This window comes from Dermacentor silvarum, chromosome 7 (genome assembly GCF_013339745.2).
Source record: "Dermacentor silvarum isolate Dsil-2018 chromosome 7, BIME_Dsil_1.4, whole genome shotgun sequence".
Lineage (NCBI taxonomy): Eukaryota > Metazoa > Arthropoda > Arachnida > Ixodida > Ixodidae > Dermacentor > Dermacentor silvarum.
Window position 1 is genome coordinate 71,408,826 of NC_051160.1, and position 20,330 is coordinate 71,429,155.

The 20,330-nt window shown below is 43.9% G+C and overlaps 1 protein-coding gene across 2 annotated transcripts; it reads right to left on the reverse strand.

Moving 5' to 3' along the window:
- Positions 1–750: 750 nt before the first annotated feature.
- LOC119459571 (uncharacterized) lies at positions 751–18,708 on the reverse strand. Of its 2 annotated transcripts, XM_037721280.2 has the most exons (5): positions 18,152–18,696; positions 11,907–12,036; positions 7,112–7,257; positions 5,553–5,685; positions 764–1,587 (listed from the first exon to the last, which is right to left on the reverse strand). In XM_037721280.2, the coding sequence occupies exons 1-5, from the start codon at positions 18,204–18,206 to the stop codon at positions 1,329–1,331; spliced, it is 723 nt and encodes a 240-aa protein (XP_037577208.1). In that variant the 5' UTR covers positions 18,207–18,696; the 3' UTR covers positions 764–1,328. The 2 variants fall into 2 exon arrangements, with proteins under 2 accessions (XP_049526790.1, XP_037577208.1); XM_049670833.1 differs by lacking the exon at positions 11,907–12,036 and having other exon boundaries at positions 751–1,587; positions 18,152–18,708.
- Between the last annotated feature and the right edge of the window lie 1,622 nt (positions 18,709–20,330).

A 20,330-nucleotide genomic window follows, 5' to 3' on the forward strand; every position in this document is an offset into this window, starting at 1 on the left:
ACAACGACGCAGGGATAAGCGCTGCAGCGAAAATTACAAGAGTGAAAAGAGTGAAGCTGCAAATTACTTCTAAAGCTTAACTGCAGAAAATAGCAGCTACGTTGACCGCACGAGATGTGACTGTCTAAAAAGAGGGATATAGCTTATAGTAGTGCTTGAGTGCGCAAAATGAAGTGACTGTACGGTGCCAAGGAAGATCACTATTATCTTTCTTGCTAAATACTTGGGAAGGATTTCGGCGGATAAGAAAGGGAGAAAACGGCGAGTGGTGGCCGTCACCTTCAATTGTGCCGCAGAACTAGAACTCAAGGACAGGTGATGAAACGAAAGATAAAGTATAGTAAGGGGACGCTGCATAAATGAGGTTCCGAGTACTTTTTGAGTTGTTTGAGATGGCGTGTTAGAAGGTCGTTTGTTCGTTCATTTCTCTATCCATTCAGGCTTCCCATACCTATACTTCTTAACGCACTCACAAGGACATTAGGCAAACACTTCGGGCCACGCTTTGCTTTTATTTCCGACATGCTTCATCCCGAAGGCTAGCTAGTTTCTTGCAACACTCAGTCCCTAAATAACGATGTCTCATTACGACAGACCTGACCTCACTTTCCACGAATCGGAATAGAGTTGCGAAGCCTTCCGGGCATTAAATGCGTCCCTGCGTTGTGCTGGTTTTGGCTCGCAGCTGTGGTAAGTTTATCTGTGCAGAGTCTGTATCTTATTCACACCTTCTGTCATCATCGCCACCGCTCATTGCCGCCTTTTCTCCCTTTATCTCGGCCCCAGGCGTAAAGAATAGAAGGACCGAGAACTCTACATCAAGCTGAGCTTTTGACTATTTCCTAGTGAATTTATCTTCGTCTAGTCTTTCTAATTTGCGTGTTTTTATACGAAGATTTCCTTTATTACGGCAGCGCCAGTTTCACCTACACGCCCACGTTATGCTTGAGCCTTACACTTTGCTGCAGTAGGTCAGTTATATTTTTCTTATCTTGTCACGTACTTGTTATGAAAAAGGAAGAAATGGGCATTCAAGGAGATGGGCATCACACACAAACGCTAACAAATTATGGCAATCTTGCGTTGAACAGACGCACGAAACTAGGATTCTGGACTGTTTGCTTTTGCCTTTGTCTACCGGTTGCACTGGTTGACAATGTTGCCACGCAACCTATTTTAGAGAGTGCTCCACGCGAATGTCCCACTGTCATTCACCCAGTTTGTAGGTTGCAGAACTTTTTGCCTAGTTAAGAATGAAGGCGTAAGTGACATACGCTATACACCACTGGGAAACAAGAGCTAAAACACACAAAACGGAACCACAGAGTCTAGGGTCTCCTGCCTATCGTGGACCCGGCTTCAGCCAGGAGCTCGATGAGGCTGTCAACGACGAAGTCCTTGGCACCCAGCTGCGCCAGCGGCTTCAGGGCTTTGCAGGCGTCAGAACCTTTCGTGTGCGTGGCGCAGGCTGGTCGCAGTGCTGTGCCCACCACCCGCTCCATGATGCCCACCAGGAACTCCGTGGCACCGACGCGATGGCAGGGCGCCAGAGTTTGGCTGATGCATTCTGTGACGTCGTGATACGCACTGCAATGCCACCACGTGAAAGGAAAGCAATCGAATCATCAAAAATTGAAGAGTTGGGGAGAGTAAGGGTTTTATCACGTACAACGAGGAGAGATAGATGGTTGAGAAGATAAGGATACGCAAAGGGGTTAACCAGAGGATGCACGGGACTGGCACGATTGCGCGAGCGGAGAGTGTAGGACGATTGAAAGTTGTAAAACGAAAGAAAAAAACGAAATAAATTATTTGGTTTTATCCGCCAGAGCCACGACTCGATTATGAAACACGCCGCCGCGAAGGACTCCGGATATATTTTGACCACCTAGGGTTCTTTAACGGGCACCAAAGGGTATGGTAAACTAGCACTCTTGCATTTCTACCTGAACGCAATGCGGCCGCTGCAGCCGGAAATCTAACGCACGGCCTCGAGCTGGGCAGCGCAAAGCTATATTCACTGATCTATAGTCATTCACTGCCATAGACACAGAGTTACAACGCCACCATGGCGGGTAAAAAAGACAAGAGAGAGAGAGAGAGAGATCGTAAGGAAATAGACATCAGGCGTGATGCACGGAGGAGTTAAGAGGCGCGCAACCTAATAACTATATCTGTACGGGAGACCCGTTGTGTTTAAGAAAGCACAGAAGATCTTGCAAGCCTGCCATATCGATGCCGTTCGCAACGATAATACCGAACATAATGTTGAATGCCGATGGGTTTGTAGTTGATCGCCCTGTCACCTGCATGGTGCCCGTGTGGCGCTTGGGCGCTGAAATGGCCCTAACGCTTTTTATTCGGAAAGTGTTACTGTTTTGCAGCATTACCGGTGAAGGCAGGTGCAATGGGCACTACACGTTTGAGACGGTAATTGAGCATTTTTAGAACATTGTTACAAGGATTCCAAAGAAAATAATAAATTAAGCGAGGCTAACGGATTAGGTACACCCATGGAAACGCAAGAGGTCAGTGTTACCGTGAGCGGAAGCTCAGTGTGCTACGAAAAAGCATAAAATCGAAACAGAGGTGGCGACGCCCCTCTGAAATTCCGGCGCCGCAATTCTGCGACGTCATATACGGGGCGTCCCAGCTAACGTTAGCCAAGCTGTTAAAATAACTGGTGCAAGATTTAAAAAAATTAAATTATGGGGTTTTACGTGCCAAAACCACGATATGATTATGAGGCACGCCATAGTGGGGGACTCCGGAAATTTGGACCACCTGGGGTTCTTTAACGTACGTGTGGTGCAAGATTTTAATGTAAGACCTACAGTGCTCAGTCGTGAGTCCTTTTCCACCACCAGGATTATTGTTGTGTACTATATAATTAGCCGGCTAACTAGTAAATAATTCTTATGCAATCTCTTTCTTATGAGGCACTTGGTTTCTAATGAGAATGCCGTTTTTACGCCCTAAAGCATCCCACTGAGCAGTTTTTAGCGTGCTATCTGCTGCGTAATGATTTATTTTCTTTTTTGTTTTCCGCGTTGTACTCGAAGCGCGCGAAATACGAAAAGCGCCACGTGATTACATATAGCCACTATAGTGGCTCCGGAAGGGATTCGAAGGATCCTACTACACTCATTGCCCGACTTTGCAACCGCCTTATGATCGCGTAGGCTGAGATCGTCGTGCACAACACGCATCCGGCAATCAGTAGAAGGCAACGCCAACAAACCTACTTTTTGCTGCTTGGGACATCTTGCCGCTGGCGGGACGTTTGCATTCATATGCATTAGCATTTTTGATTTGCCATGGCCACAGGCGAACCATACTAGGAACTTTCTCTAAACTGAAACTGTTATTAATAATTGGTTTGAAAACATGCCTATCATTCAGAGAGGGCAATTTTTACAAAATTTTGTAAAAAGAGCATCAACTCCTGAATCGCAATTTTGCTTCCTTAAGTTGCTAGAATTTAGAGTTCTCTCTCAATTGCAAGAGATTTCATACAAATTAGTCCAGTATTTGTGTCATCAAAGCGTTTTACAGATGTATTTGCGTGAATAGGAAAATCTGAGTTGGCCTCGATAGCCAAAACCGAAGTCTGCTCATAAGCGCATCGCTTCTTGGTTGAGCTCGGCTGCCACTGCATATCGGTTAACCACGAAACAGTAGCAGTACACGTGTACACACTGTGCAATCGTGCGTCACATTTTACGTTGTTGCTTAATTCAAGCGATAGCTGGATCAGCTCGGGAAGTGCGTATTCCGCACGCGTTATAGTGGAGTCATTCTGGGACTTTAGTGTGACAGACGTAGAATTACAGCTCTGAAAATTTAGTTTTATGGCTGTGAGAAGCCCGCTTCATACTGATATATATATTTCTGTCTTGAGGCCCGGCTGTATTTTACAAGAAATTTGCGAGAACTTGCACAATAACTCTGCATTAAAAACTGTATCGAAGTTCTGTAAAATGCATTCGTTAGAGCACCTGAAGCGTAAAATTTGTTATTTGAGATAACAGCCTACGTGCTATTGTAACGACGTTTACAAAGGTTTTGCAAAAGTCTGGCTCCCAAATTAGTGGTATAATGCAGAGCAATGATTACTTTGTCCGCTTTAGATTTATTATGAGGTGCAGTTTACAGAAATGTTCTACCAATTTTCATTGCTGAGTTCCGTAGTTGTAAACATGATAGTCGATTTGCCAAAGTTATTGTGAAAAAAAATGACAATCTAAAATAAAATTGGCCCAGAAACTGTTACTATATTCTATCTTTGTCTTTTATATGCAAGAAACATCAATAGATTCGGTGCTATGGTTGCCTACGGGAAGCGATTTCTCCATTCCCGCGCATTTAGACAGGAGCCCCCGGTTGAAAAATTTAACAAGGAATTGTTTTCATACTTTCTGAATTATTAGGTTTATGTTCATCTCTTCAGAATACTGTTCCTTGTTTACAGTCTTCGTTTCGTGTCTTTTTTTCTATTTATCTGCGTTTATTTTCCCGTTCTAATTCAAGTATGCTTACTACTGTCATAATGCTGCTTTACTTTGGCCACTACACTTGTTTGTAACCTTGAACAGGAGGTTCCCTTACGCCTAGTGCTCTCGGACCTCCTTCTGTATACTTATCTGTACGTTGTTTCTTGCTATGAACTCAATAAACTTGATTCTGGTTCTGAAAGCTTCCTCGTAACCTAGTTATTCCGTTACTCTGTTTCAAACACACTTCAATCCGGATACAAAGCCTGGCTTGCGTGCTGTGCCTAAAGCATTTTAGCCAACCATGCGCACAGTGACGCAAGAAGATGCCGCGGCATTTGACGCAAGCTCGTTTCGCAAATACTACCTTGTGCAAAAGTAAGAGGACATCGTTTACCCTTTCGAACGGCGATACTGTTTCCAGTGTTGCCGCTACCTTTGCTCTGTTATCTCGCATTGTTGCGAAATATTATTGCCAATAAGGAACAATAAGGAACAAGCACGTTAAAGAACCCCAGGTGGTCCAAATTTCCGGAGTCCCTCACTACGGCGTGCCTCATAATCAGAACTGGTTTTGGCACGTAAAACCTCATAATTTAATTTAATTAATAAGGAACAAGGGCAACGTGCTTGCTAGCTTAACTGGACATAGGAGTTCAAAAATAAGGTGAGAGGTATCTCCTAAGCGGGTGCGCATGGTGACGAACTAAGCAAGACTCGTGACTCGCCGCCGTGGTGCTTCAGCGGCCGCAGGGATGAGTAAGAGGTTGCGGGTTCAATACGCGGCCACGGCGACCGCATATCGATGGTTAGGAAATGCAGAAATGCTCTTCTAGCGAGCATTGAATGCTCATTAAAGGGCTCAGGGCAAAAAAAATTAAAGAAAAATTCGAGCGTAGTACTTCAATACACCATCTCTTGTAATCCCTGTGCTGCCTTCGGACGTTTAAATAAATAAATAAATAAATAAATAAATAAATAAATAAATAAATAAATAAATAAATAAATAAATAAATAAATAAATAAATAAATTGTTGTCTTGCACGTATCCTAACTTACCAGCAGGTGTAGTGGAGTGCTTCCTTGGCGGGAGCCTTGAACACTGCCCGCTGCACAGCGCTTTTCAAATTGGCGAAACAGGTGTGGAGCTTGTCACCGACATAGTTCATACATTTGACGCCTCTCAGGTAATCTGTCATCGTGCAATGAATAAAATAGACAGAAAGAGAAAGAGAGAGAGAGCATCAGGTAAGTGACTCGACGATGGGTTATCTCACGCCAAGAAGTGAGTAGCGTTTTTTTTTTTTACCTCGTGGTGCCGAAAAGTTAAATGAGGTTTAACATGTTGAAAATTTATTGAAGATTGTGCCCAATTCTTTTCGAATGGAGTACATGTACATACAAGACTTTTCTGTGTACCAGCTGTGAACAATAAGCTTCTTAAATTTTTGCGCGAACAAACAGGGACGACGAAAAGGAGAACACAAGGACGAGCGCTTTGTCTGTCTTTGGACGAGCGCTCGTCCTTGTGCTCTCATTTTCTTCGTCCCTGTTTGTTTGCGCAAAAATTTAAGAAAATGAATCTGTTCCAACTAGGCCGACTCGCAGTTATGCTTCAGAACAATAAGCGTTCATGATTGCCTCAGAATCTGCCCAACGGACCGTCAACAAACAAGGAACGAAGTGAAGCAGGCAAACACCATGCATATATGGTCCACTTCAATAGTTTGCGATGTACGGGCGTCAACGAGGAAGTTAACTTTTCGCTTGCAGAGTGGCAAATTATGAAATAATGCCGTCTTCGATCACAGTACCGCTAGTTCAAGGCCTAAATTCTAGGGCTTGGTCACACGCTTCGCAGAGTTTTAGCGCTCTCACATTCACGCTCTGCAGCGAAGCAACTTTTGATTCTGACATTAGACAATTGCGAGGGCGTCGAGTCCTTGTTATGTAAGTTTTTATGCTTTTCGCATTCGGGGTAGATGCGTCGGGCACGGCACTTCCGTTTGCAGTGCGATCGGAGCACAGTGGCGCGGGAATGAAATAGTAGCACGTGGCATATAGGCTTACATGATGCCTAACAAGTCGTCTAGTAAGTGCATCTGAACCAATGGCATGTCACAAGGGAAGGTAGCGGTCGTTTGGAGTAAGGGTGCTTACGGTATTAGTACACCAACTTCTACCCCTGAAATGTAATAGTCTAACGAAATATAAGTTTGTTACTAAAAGGAGGGAAGCGTGAATCGAAACAAACGTCAGGTAGCAAACATCCTCGGAAATAAGCCCCGAGCTGTGATAAGGCAGCAGCCTAATTCCAATTAGTTTCTTTTCTGCACTCCCAGCCGGTCATGATCGGCGGATGTTAAGGAAGGAATAAAATTGAGCGAAAAGAATCATTACATTATACCGGCCTTGGCTACACCACTGACTTAAAGAGCATGCGCTCGGTATTCGAAAGCGGGTACTACGCGCAAGAAAACGGGCTTCTAACGTTTTACAATGTGACCGCCACAAACAGCCCCTTCTTTTCCTGCCTGTTGATGAGGCCTGTGGAAAGCAGAACGCTCAAGCTCAGAACAAGTACGCCTTCTCGGCTGAAACAGATGCATATCGAATACCTTTGTTCGGTCCCGAACCCGGGGTGCAAACAGCTTCCATATTTTCTCCCAGTGCTGCTATAGTTGCGAGCGCCGCGGCCTGGCTGCGGCCCCGAGTGCAGTCGTGGTGAAAGTGAAGAGCGCACGCTATTTGCCGCTTGTACTTCCTGAAAGTAGAAGTGGGGTGGCTTTTATTCAGCATACGTACAGTGCGTGGATCCACTTAGTGAATAATAAGATATTGACTGAACTGCGTCCGATTTATATTTTACGAGTGCCTGAGCTTGTGTGCATTTTTTAAAACTCTTGGCCACGAATTTGAAGGGGATCGGGCTATACTTCGACTTTGTGTTACGATGCTGCCCGATTCAATCCAATCGACAATGCGCACATTTTATTGATTTCCAATGTAATTGCAACAGTGTAGTAAACAGATGGAGAACCCGTGTTCTAAGGACTGTTATTGAAGCCTCCTAGAACACAGATCCAGTGTACCGTGTAAAGGAAGCCAACTGCAGGTGTCAATTTACCGTGAGGCTTATTAAAATAGCAGATCATTTTCCAAAACCTTATTGCATGCAGACAAGCTCTCTTGAAAAAAAAATGCAGATAAGTAGGACAAAACTCACTCACTTTAGTATGGCCATTCTAACTGAATGAACCACTGAAAAAAAAAAAAAAAAATACACGCCCATTTCTGCGCATCCTGCAGGAAGCTGCACTGGGATACTTGAAGTTTTGTGGGCCGCATGGTGAAAGAGCTTGTGGATCACTATACACACATTTTTAAAACAAATTTTGGGGTTTATCTTGCCTGCCGACAGTAATCAATAATGGCTTATGAGGGATGCCGCAGCGGACAGCTACGGATTTACAAGAAGTGTTTAATGACATATAGAAGATGGTGGCGTAAAATTGTAAGGAAACATTGGTTCTTGGCCCTTGAACAGATAGCACTAATAAATATATAGTTATGTGTACTTTTAACGCGATAGCGTTAAGGGCCCCGTGTCGCAGAAAATCTGGCCTCGGTGTCGGCGTGGATGTCGGCGTCAGTGGCGGAGAAAATCATCCCGAACCACCCCGACTGCGCAAGCCCTCCGCGTGGCGCAAGGTGTTAGTGCAGGAGAAAAATCCTTCCGAACCACCCCGACTGCGCAGGCCCTCCGCGTGGTACAAGGCATTAGTGAACAAAAATTGAATTTGTCCCAGTGAAATCTGTCAGAAAAATGATAAAGTACGACTTAACCACAATCTACAGACATGGTGGCGTCGGACTGTTATTTGAGTGTATGAAAAAACATACTTATGTTACGAGGAAACTCAAAACACAAACCCCTTTTTGCCAGCATTTCTACCATACCAACAGCGGTGCACTCGGGTAGGCTACTTGCGAAAATCTTATCCAGATGGCACTCGCATATTCAGCAGGTCAAATTGGGACTTGGCCGGCCTAATGCGTTTTGGACACGCGCGCGCATCGGGGCAATATCAACCAATTAATAAAATAATACAAAAAGGTCCTACGGCCTTCACGGCCTAATATAATACGACTTATATTGCTACTGGAAAAACGTCTTCCCAGCAATGCATTTCTGTTTAAAAGGGAAGCCGACTTTAAGGGGATTGGTGTAAGCTTGGTCTTTGTAAGCTGGCTTTCCCACGTTCTGTGTGGCAGTGAAACCGACTCAACGAAAAATGTGATGCGAATGGGTCCCGATAACGCTATGGCGTCCCACTCTTAAAGGCGAAGCTTTAGCGTCCTCCAATTTTTGCACATACTTTTGTGGAAGAAAGAACAGGAAAGACAGTTATTGCACACCCAGCAACGTTATCGAATAGCACTCAAAAAAACACAGCGCCATTGCAAAGAGAGAGAGAGAGGTTTATTTGAAGAAAGGCCGAGAGGTCGGATTGAGCGTTAGTTTGCTCAGGCATTCTCAAAGGGAGAATGCGAATAATATCACCGCAACACTGCAACAATACAAAAAAATGTTGATAGCGGAAATGTCAGCAACAATAATAAGATGACATATAAGAAGCGACAGTGCAAGTGAACAATGAATGCTGTTACCAACAAAACGTTCGTTTTTTCACACGTAGTAACGCAACAACCACGTCGCTGTCTTCGAGAACGTTTAATGCTATCATAGCACAAATTATCTCTTTAAACTAATTGGTCTACCCTTTATTGTCATTATAGACGATATAAGTCGGCGTCTTGGTGTGTCATCATGCGGGCATTCGATGAAGATGATATGTTTATTCGTCAACAAAGCCCGAATCACACTACGCAATTTCTTCAGGGTCAATTTTGCGCAAGAAATGTTTTGTGTAGGCGGTGGCAAGCCGTATTCAATGAGTAAGCATTTCTATGTGCGCAGCACTAACGCCGGAGTTTATACTGTTCATTCCGTTTCCTCTTGTGTCCGCGTATTCACGGATGCCTTTCAGCAACAGAAATTCTCACTGAAGTGAGAGCTGGGTGTTGTCGTGTCCGACAACGCTATTCCTTAGCGTACGTGTATATTACGGATACGTGAAACTCTTCAAATGGCGTACGTACGCTAAGAAAACTTGCGTAGATCACAGAAACCGAATAACTTCGAGAGTATGCGCAGGGAAGACAACGCAATTCCTTTACGTATGCGTAATGCATTCACGTTTTCTTGCAAACGACATTCTAAACCTCTATTACCTTCAAACCGCACTTTGGCGCCCGACAGTACTTTGGTTGATGCCCATTTTGCATCACTTTTCCTGCGACGATACTGCCTGCCAATACCGAACATCTAGAACCAAGCTTTGGGGGGGACGTCGACATTAGGTAAAAAGAAAGAATATCGAGCTAAACATTCTGTTTGCTATTGCAAGAACTGCTTCCACTGTGGCATAATTTTTAGACTACCAAAATAAACTGCCCGAGCAAACTCTTAGGGTTGTACAAGGTGCCTAGTTTCGGGCCGAGGCGTGTCACTCGCGAAATTATTCACGCAAACATTCGAGGAATGCACGATTGGTGAAACTTTGCAATTGAACAGAATCGAACATTGAATATGTTCTCATTGTAAAGCCACGTCAAATAGAAACTCTGATTGCAGTTTGTTTAGTTAGAGGAATGAGTGGCGATTCAGTGGTTAATGCGAGAAAAATCTGGTAGAATGACGTCGCACCTCTTCGAGGTCCAGAATATCCATGATTTAAATCGCGTTCACCACATTAGAAAGTGTTGTTAAGGAACTCACTCGATACATATCCTGGCTCTTCGAGAACCCAAATGCTACTGAGGGTGGTCCGGAGGTCAGCTGCATTGCACTATACCTATACAAGGTGTTTCACCTAACTTGGGCCAAAGTTAAATTTTTTTTTTGCATTCCGCATATTTTTTTGCATTCCGCCTAATTAGATAGTTAGTCTTAAATAATCATTAATATTCTCAAATATTACAATTAGATGAATAGTGCCAATGAGACAATTGTAGAGCAACATGAAAAACTCTCGATACAACTTTCTGTTGCTCAATACATGTTAAATAAAAGTTTTTCCGAGCGTGAAAGAAGCCCGCAAATACAAGCAAGACTGCCGCGCGACTGGCCACTCGAGGCACTTTGCCTGTATTCGCGGGGCTTTTTGGGTGAAGGCAACTCGTCAATAAACCCAGACATGGTACCTGAAGGCATCAAAGCTGTCGGATTCGTTCCAGACTTTCGCTATGTAATGAACAAGAAGAAAGGAAACCGAGGGGCCAGCGCATAGACCTCGGAGATTAGAGGGGCCCGCGCCGAGCGTAAAATCTCGGAGGCCATGGCCTGGTATTTGCGTCATATCTACTAACCGGCCGGCGCACGCATCGTCTGCTTAGGTGATACTGAAATGCGGCTAATAAAAACAACACCATCCCTTCCCCTGTCGAGAAAATGGGGGTAAGCGAAGCTTGTCGTGTGCGTATCTGACCTTCGTCAGGATAACGTTCGGAAGCCGTCGCCTCGGGATTCTGTGATCGTCGCTGACGGTGGGCTTCGGCTTCGGAAGCCCTCCCCTTGGGATCGTCGGCTCTTCGCTGGCGGCGAACCTCGGCTAGGGAAGCCCTCACGCTAGAATCGGTACCTCGACGACGAGCCCTTTCCAGAGCGAGTTCACGCCGGCGTTCATCAAACGCAGCTTGCTCCTTTGCAGAGCACACCACGCGTGGCCTTCCCATCTGTTCGCCGAAAGTGATCTGAGGTAAGAGAAGCCCGGAGGAGCGCGCGCCAAACCGCTTTCCTTCCATGTCACTAGGGCCTTGCGACACACCAAAGGAACCTCATTGGTCCCGCGCGTGTCAAGTGATCCGCGTGTCACGTGATCACGCGTGTAGCATAGCCAACGCGGGTGCGCACCGCACGTGATTTCTAACTTTCTTTTCTCTATTTCTTCCTTCCTTTCTTTCTTCCTTTCTTTATTTCTTTCTTTCTTTCTTGTCCCTGGCATGTGCCATTGAGCTTGGACCCTTTCTGCACTATCATCAGGATCGGTACACACGACCGGGGCATGTGCCATTGAGCTTGGAAACTTTCTGCACATCGCCAGGATCGGCCCACTTTTCAGTGTGACACCACCACCATCACCGCCGACACTTGTGAGCCTATAAAGATTCGCTTAAAAATGAGATAATTATTAGTCTGGTGCCATTGCTTCAATAGTGTACGCTACTTCATAACAGCCAATACGGCCAAAGTGAAATTTCGTTGCAGCTGGCCTTTAACCCACTTTTAGTAAGCGGGAATCGTCACCCTACTGCTTTTATAGTGTTTAAGAGTGACGGCGTGTTGCTTACGCGCATTCTTTGGCCAGCTGCTGGGGTGTATCGGACATGCGCTGAGTCTTCAGGTAGGGAACGTAGTCTTCACCGCAGTTGCGCAGCGTCTCGATCTTGCAGCCGGATTTGAGGTGGGCCTTGCAAGTGCCTGGAAAAGTGCGCGGAATGGCGATCAGGAAAATGTTTATCTCTCCCTGCAAACTAAACCTTGAGTATATTGTAAAAGCGTTGAGTATTATGTTTAACGTCTTTCCAGCACACAGTAGACATTCAGCTTTATAAATGAAATATTTTTTTCGTTAAAAAAGCACGCAGAAATTATTTATTCACTTCGCACAGCGGCAAGCACAAAAAATGCACGTATTATATTGGAGGCAGTCGAAAAGGCCAGCGATGCCTGTCAGTTTCCATCCCCGCTCCCATCCTATTTTCATTAGCACATCCCTGAGGAGACGATAGAAGCGACAAAGGTTAAGAAAATTCAAGAAATTCAAAGAAAAATTTGTCAATCAGCTCTTCGTAACCAATATGGTGGGCAACGTACACATACCATCCACTTTGGGATCCAGAAAAAGAAGCAAACGTTAACTCCTAGCAGTTTGAAAGAAAAAAAATTGTTTCCTTCGTTTGCTCGCGGTTAAACAAGCTATAATCTGTTCCTTACGATGCAGTGCATTGTATATGCAATGTAAACTAATGTAGGTGTAGATGCATTGTAAGTTTCAGTAGGCGGGCATCTGTGCTTTCCATCTACATCAAAATGAAGCCACCGTGGCACAGAAAGAAACAAGGTGAAATCAGCATGTATTGAATCGCGAACAAGAGAAAGCTGATCCGAACACCTTTTAAGCGGATAATCATGTAAATGGGGCGTGCAGTCACACATTAGCCGATTTCTAAGCGCAATTTAGTTTAGGAGACCTAAATTAAACCACGATTAAAAACGCAGGTGAATCGGGAAACGCAACAAATACTAAAATATTGCACAAGAAACCTGCGTTTAGACGTATTTAGAAGAGAGAATAACAGGTACAGACCTAATTAACAGTAGCCACCCGCCGTGGTTGCTCAGTGGCTATGGTGTTGGGCTGCTGAGCACGAGGTCGCGGGATCGAATCCCGGCCACGGCGGCCGCATTTCGATGGGGGCGAAATGCGAAAACACCCGTTTACTTAGATTTAGGTGCACGTTAAAGAACCCCAGGTGGTCCAAATTTCCGGAGTCCCACACTACGGCGTGCCTCATAATGAGAACTGGTTTTGGCACGTAAAACCCCATAATTTAATTAACAGTAGCCAAAGTGGTGAGGAAGCACTTTCACTTCCTGTTCGTCTGATAAGATGCTTTGGCCTCCTTCAGTGTCGTGGCTATGCTTACCGTGGCAAATATCACTGACGCGAGGCTGTTGAGGGTGCACTATTTGGTGCCGTGTTGCATGGCTTGATTCGACAGACGTGAATGACAAAGCGCGGTGGCCGCGCAGAAGGTCGACGTAGTCGTTGGTTTGAGCAGGGTAGTTTCACAGGTCACTTCGGTGACCAGGCGCTAAACGTGGTAGGAACCGTAGTAGCTTGGTAGGAGCTTCTTTGAAAAACTAACTCATCGAGATGCTAATCAGATGAGCAGAAGGGAATCGCGAGAGTAATTATTGTTCTTGTGGTGGTAATCGTAAGGGAACTCTTGTGATGGCCGCGACAGTATAGTCATTATCGATTATTCCCTTTGCAACTTGTACTCACACCACGCTAGGGTGAAACAGCAGGAGTGAGTTGTGGCTCAGCATTTGAGTATGAATTATGATTCAGTAAGCGCATCGTTTCTGACCTAATGTAGTTGTAGCTGCTATTGATCCAGAATCTTGGAAGTCGTTTGAAAGAATCGAAGGAAAAACTATAGCACGCGATCTCTGCAGATGATCTATGAACGAAAGTGTCACTGATGTTCACAAAAAAAAAATGATAGGCTACCCCGTAATGTGGTAATCTGAAGTTGAAGCAATCCAACTTACAGTTAAGTGGTTCTCAATGTATCAAGTTTAATTACGGCTCTAATGCATTCATCGACGTGAAAAAACGGACACGAACATTTGCAGGGACTTATTTTAACTATTCAGGCTCTTACGTTAGCACGCGACGCGTTAGCTCAATGGCTATGACGTGTTGTTGCCGAGCACGCGGTCGTGGGTTCGATTTTCGAGCGGGGCAGCCGCATGTCGACGGGGGCGGAATGCAAGAAGGATAGTGTACGCAGCATTGGGGGCAAGTTGAAATAAATTCGAAGCCTTGTTCCCTTGCAGTCTATCACAGCCCGATTATCGCTCTGGCACTTTTAACCTCGGAAATCATTTTATACAAGCGGTGCAAATAACTGGTGACTACTCAGATATTTAAAATTTTGTGAGGCGCAGTAGTGTATATCCTAGCAGTCCTGCTGGCATTAAAGGTGCCACACTTAAAACATTATAAGGTGCCACTTCTTAAAAAAGGGGACAAGCTAACCATTTCTAATTATCGACCAATTTCAATCACTTCCTCTTGTTGCAAGTTGCTTGAACACATACTTTCTGGTTATCTTAACTCCTATCTTGCTGAAAATAACATTTTATCACCTGGGTAACATGGCTTCCGGAAGGAAATGCCCACTGTGACATAGTTAGTTACAACAATGAATGATTTTTCTGTTGTGCTTGATAAACCAGGGCAGATTGATGTACTTATTTTAGATTTCCGCAAAGCATTTGACACAGTTCCCCACAGTAAACGTATTTATAAACTGGAAAGTATTGGCGTCCCTATTTACCTTGTTAATTAAATTAATGCTTATTTAAAACACAGGACACAGTACGCAGAGGTTAATTGTTGTAAATCTGAAGTTATTCCATTTACTTCAGGTGTGCCACAAGGAAGCGTCTTAGGCCCGCTGCTCTTTCTAATTTGTATCAATGATTGGCCGGCTGCTATTTCCGAAAATGTCTCTGTTAGGCTTTTTGTAGATGACTGCATTCTTTTGAACAGCACAAACGAGCATAACGATCATTACATCTTACAAAACTCGCTATTAGCCATTCATCAATGGTGCCTTAAATAGAATATCCAACTTAACCTAGATAAAACTGCCATCTTGCAAATTTCGCGAAAAAAGCAGGCTTCTCATTTCTATGACAGCCTTCTAAATTATTTTATTATGGAGGTCACACCATAAATACTTAGGGGTTACATTAACTAACGATTTAACATACTGCGCATATTTCAGACATTTGTTCGTCATCATTTTCCAAGCTGTGTTTTCTGAGGCGGAAGCTTAGAGGAGCTCCAAGTAAGCTTAAACGTCTTGCATACATAACTTTCATTAGATCAAAATTAGAGTACGCATCGGTCTTATGGGACCCGTTCATAAAGGAAGACATTTACCAGCTTGATATGGTATATACAGAAGGGTAGATTCACCGACGACACTAATGAAAACAAATAACATCCCACTACTTCAAGTACGTAGGAAAATGTCCCGTTTGTTGCAGATGCATAACCTTTTAGCAAATAAACTAAACATATCGCATCCCACAGTGCTTAAACAGCTATCGTCTGGATGAACACACCACAAAGTAAGTCATTTACTGGAACCAAATTTTGCAAGAACTGCAACTTTCAAACACACAGTTTTTGCCCGCGGACCGTTTCCGACTGGAACTGTCTCCCGGGGGCCATTTCCTTGTCCCCTAGTTTTGTTAAAGCTCTAGAAGAGCAATTGTTTGAATGAATGACTGCTTACATTTGCATAGCGTACATTCAAGCATATATATTACGTTTTAAGTGTCACAGTCGAAATCGCCCTTGATTTTTAAACGAAAGTTTGAAGCCGTACTAGTCATCTGTTGCGATGTGCACATGTAGGGGCATTACTTTACATCGCGGTTTTCGGCAAGGATGGCATCCGATGGCATTAGGGCAGTCAGTGTTAGATGATGATGATAGTATATCTCGAATATTTCTAGCTTTACGATATACTGCTATAGGTGGTTCAGCGAAGATGTTTTCGAGGCGTTCACTTTGCATTAGAATATTGTGGTGTTTCTTTAGTACATGCCAAACACGTGAGACTGGCGCAGTATGGGTTAGGACAAGATTTGCCTGGGGTGAGGGAGTCGGTTTATTCACAGTGCAAAGAAGCGTCCATCGGTCATGCACGTCTGCGCGTAAACATATCTTCATTCGGTTGATATGCACATGTATATTAACTGTACCGGCGCCATGCAGCGCATTCTTATGAAGGCCGGACCCCGGCCGAAACGTCAATAAACCGCTTCATACGCGCGTCTACTTCACTGTGTGTGTACGTATATATATATATATATATATATATATATATATATATATCTTTTTAACTTTTTCTTGTTTTATTAGCGGCAATCTCTTAAACTGCCGTTTTTTTGCCCGTCCTGCATGGGCCAAAACTGTTGGCCTGCAGTATTCTGAAATAAATAAACAAACAATAGCATACAACGTTTTTTTTTTACCCTTTAGAGTTTGAAGGATGTGGATGAAAGTTCTTTTTTTCAGGTCAGTAACCTCCACAGTTAAAATGACTGGAATCGTCATTTTTACTGATTACGGCAGTCTCGTTCCCTGTGTTAGTATTGTAAACTGTTATCAATGGTTCAGGATTTTTTGCGTGGTACGTAGAGAGAGAGAGAGACAGAGAAGGGGCGATAGGAAAGCTAAACAAGTTCGATTGGTCGTTTTTGTGTCTTTGCGCAGACGGGAACCAATCATTAAAAGAACACTGAATAAAAATAATAAGTCAACCCAGATCGTTAGTTTATTTGCCAAGAAGTCGATCATCATTTTTTGTGTGCCAATACATAACTTCGTTGCGTAAGAAATTGCCACCAAAGGTACCGCTGCTGCTCCTCCATATTGAACCACCGGCGCCATAACAGACAATTTGACGTGGTGTCAACATGACCTCCCTGTATGCGGCTCTCTCTCAATCAACCAGTGCTGACGTCACATTTCAGGTACCGTAGTCCACAACAGGACGTCAATCAGAATTCTCATTTTCAATTTTTTTTTTGCTTTCACAGGCCCTGTTGTCCATACGATTGACATGTTCGTTATATCAGGAGCCTGATCTTGCAATTTATATTGGCCTAATATATTTGTTTAGTGTCATTTTAAGCTGATTGCCCATGGGTGTTAAATGGACATTTTTTATAAGAGCGTGTTCATTTGGGCTGGTTGGGGTACATATGCAGCGGGAAATGATTAGTGCAAGTGACCGATCACCCGATCAGATAAATTGCGACACGCGACGCTGTTGTGCCCTAGCCCGCCGAAAAACGAGAGTGCCAGGCACCCCTTCTGTGGAACATGAATCACGTGGCACTCTAGATACCAGTGTGCACGGGAACCAAATCACATTGTAAAGCAATTTCCCTGCTCCGGTCATTGGCCACTTGTGTTGATCTTTTTCCGCTGTAGCCGTAGATCTTGTAAGTAACAGTTTTAAGCAGAGCGACACATGACAGCGCTCTGTCCTGTGGTTGTTTTGGTATGTGCTGTGCTGAGCAGTTCCAAATTGTTATTTAGAAAATTTATGCATCTTAAATATTTTAAACAAACTGTGTATCACGTATTTTCTTGTTTTTGGCGAAGAAAATGTAATAAATGCATAATTCAAGAAGACATATATACTCATATAAGCATTAATGGCAACTAGGGAGCCGTTCAGCTGAACTGCTCTTTGTATGGCGACTAGAATCTTGGTAGTAACCTGTATGAAATGAGAATATATTTCAGTATGCCAGATGCCTTCTACTCATATTTTCTGTAATTGAGAAACATTTCGTAGCACATGAACGAATGTGCTATGAAATGTATATTTGACACTATGTACTTCAAATTGTGCGCTTTCGGTATAGCAGCAACAGGATATTTATTGCCATTTCTACGTCCCCCACCACACAAATGTAGGCCCCGTCGCCGATCTTTTTTTTTTTACAATTACTTGGTAGCTCAAGAGCATAACACTAAGAGCGAAGTAGCAAAACTTTCCAGACACGAAGGTTAGTCTATAGACTGGCGCATGGCTGTGGTTCAAAATATTCAACGGCGAATGAACGTTTATTATCCCTCCTATACGTGCAAAGAACGCAGGCTAAGAACGGCAAAGCGCATATATACCTTACTGTCACTTGACTCTGTCGACCCTTAACAGGGTTAAGACTTCCCGCCGCAAAATATTTACGACACTCAGAGCAGACTTACCGAGCAAAGTGGCTGGCAGAAGCAAGAACAGGCCGAAATTCAAACTCGTCCACATATCCGCAAGTTACGTCGTCGTCCGCTGGAATCAGGCGCGGAATGATGCCTTCGTTGCAGCTTAGCCCTTCTTCTCGTGAACCAATGGGACGCAATGAGGACGGTGACGGAGGAAAGGGGGTCTCGGTGTGTATCCATTTCGCTTCTGCATTCGAGACACTTCCAATGCGAGACACTTCCAACGATTCTGCGTTTCTCCTCTTTTTGTTTTTAGATTTTTTTTTCACACAGTCCGGGAAAGATCGATCAGTGTGCATGTCTTCGTAACTATTTGAACGCTGTGAGTGCTCTTATCAGTGCTTTAACGAGAGAAACCTGGTCTGGAGGTCGTTAGAGAGCAGGCTGCGGTATTTTTCGATTTTATATAGCTACGCCACGTTCAGTCCAACCTTGGCAGCAATACCCTTCGCTGGCAAGGAGCGTGTATCCTTAACTTCCTTGTCACGTAATACGCCAGCCTGATTCGCCTGCCGCAACTAATACGCCAATGAACTCCGTTCACTGAATTAATAGCGTAACAGTTTGAGCCATTTGTCAAAACACTCAACGCTTAGCGCATTACTCGGTACCGATTTTCACGCTATTCGTTCTTATAGCCGTCCGTTCCGAAGTTTCGTGCTATTATATATAATTATGAGTTAAAGTTGTATCTATATAGAGCATTTGGCTTAATGTGGCTGTAGAGTAGTAGTAAAAATGACCGTGTAACAGCCGTGGTGTTTTGGGGATCAAGCCCAACTTATGAGCAGAAGGTTTTTTGTTTTATTTAAGTTACCGAGACATTCGGGCGCATTGTTACAAAGATATAATGACCGCGAGTTTCACAATTGATTAGTGTTGTAAAAATAACAAGCTTAGTGCCCACATGCAATCACCCCGTTTCAAAGGGAATGCTCACGTGATCACCATCATCCTTGGACTCGAAGCTCACTCTAGAACTCGGTAGAGCAGGGTCTTCGAGACCGATGGCTCAGCTCAGGACCTTTCTTAAATAGGCAGTGCCCAAAACCCGACGCCTATGACGAGTTTCCGGCTTCAAAAGTCGTTTTCGCCACATTCAACCAGCAAAAACATAGCCTTTAAGATCCGCATTTTAAATCCAGGGGGCGCCACCCTATGCGGCGTGGATTTGGATATAACCTATCCCTGCGCGGGCAAACTGAAGTTGTGAATTTTCTGCATTTTGCTGTGTTAACCGTAATGAGCATGCAAGAATTTGTTAATGTAAAAAGAAAAATTATTCCTACAAGCGCGCTTGCTAATGCATTAAGAGTGCACAGTGATCAGCAAGCTGAGAGCCCTGCCAAATAAGGTTTACTAAAACAGTAACATTATGCAGCCGAAAAGAATTTAAAAAGTAACATTCTAATGACTCTGGGATGTAGAAGTGGGTGTCTATAATTGAGCAGCTCGTTTGAATGACTCTGGGATGTAGAAGTGGGTGTCTATAATTGAGCAGCTCGTTTGACGCAAATTGATGTTTTCGGTAAGTAGTCCCTTCATTTACCGAAACTTACGGATTACTAAGCAAGTGCGCCCTAAAGAACGTGCATTTACTAAAGAACGCATGTTGCACGCAATCCTTCAGCAGAGAAACCAATGACTCTTGGATGATTAAAAGCTAACAACAAATTCGGTGTGCCTGAATGTATTACTTTTCTGAACAACAACAGCGGTTCTGTAGTTGAGTGTAGTATTAGTATACAATACTGCATGCCAATCTAACAATACCTATCACATTTTGTTGGGTAACACATGAAGCTTGCGCAATGGTATGACCCCCTAGGACCCCGTAGGCTTTACCGACATGGACTCGAACTCCTATTGCATCATCTAAACTGCACCATACCGGCGTTAATTTGCTTATGAATGCAATTATCTTTATATGAAGCCAACAGGCAATGAAGTAAGGAAAACAAAGAATAAATTACCCGTTTTTCAATGCACCTGTTTGAAATAATTAGGCTGAAGGTCAAGTTTGCGACAAGTTTGATGTTGTTAGTGAATGAAAAATGAAACAAAAGTGCAAGCAACTGTGGCGCTTGTGAGAGCTGAATAATTAGATTGCTTCACCTGCCGTCGCCATAGTTCAACTGGTAGAATGCCGCGCGCGTTGTGGCGATGT

What these genes read in the sequence shown, in the direction of transcription:
- LOC119459571 (XM_049670833.1), bottom strand. Translation starts at nt 18,462, where the DNA reads ATGCACACTGATCGATCTTTCCCGGACTGTGTGAAAAAAAAATCTAAA. An exon ending in TCTGCCAGCCACTTTGCTCG is followed by an intron (nt 7,258 to 18,151) that starts GTAAGTCTGCTC and finishes TTCTACTTTCAG; the next exon opens with GAAGTACAAGCGGCAAATAG. An exon ending in GGGTTCGGGACCGAACAAAG is followed by an intron (nt 5,686 to 7,111) that starts GTATTCGATATG and finishes GCACGATGACAG; the next exon opens with ATTACCTGAGAGGCGTCAAA.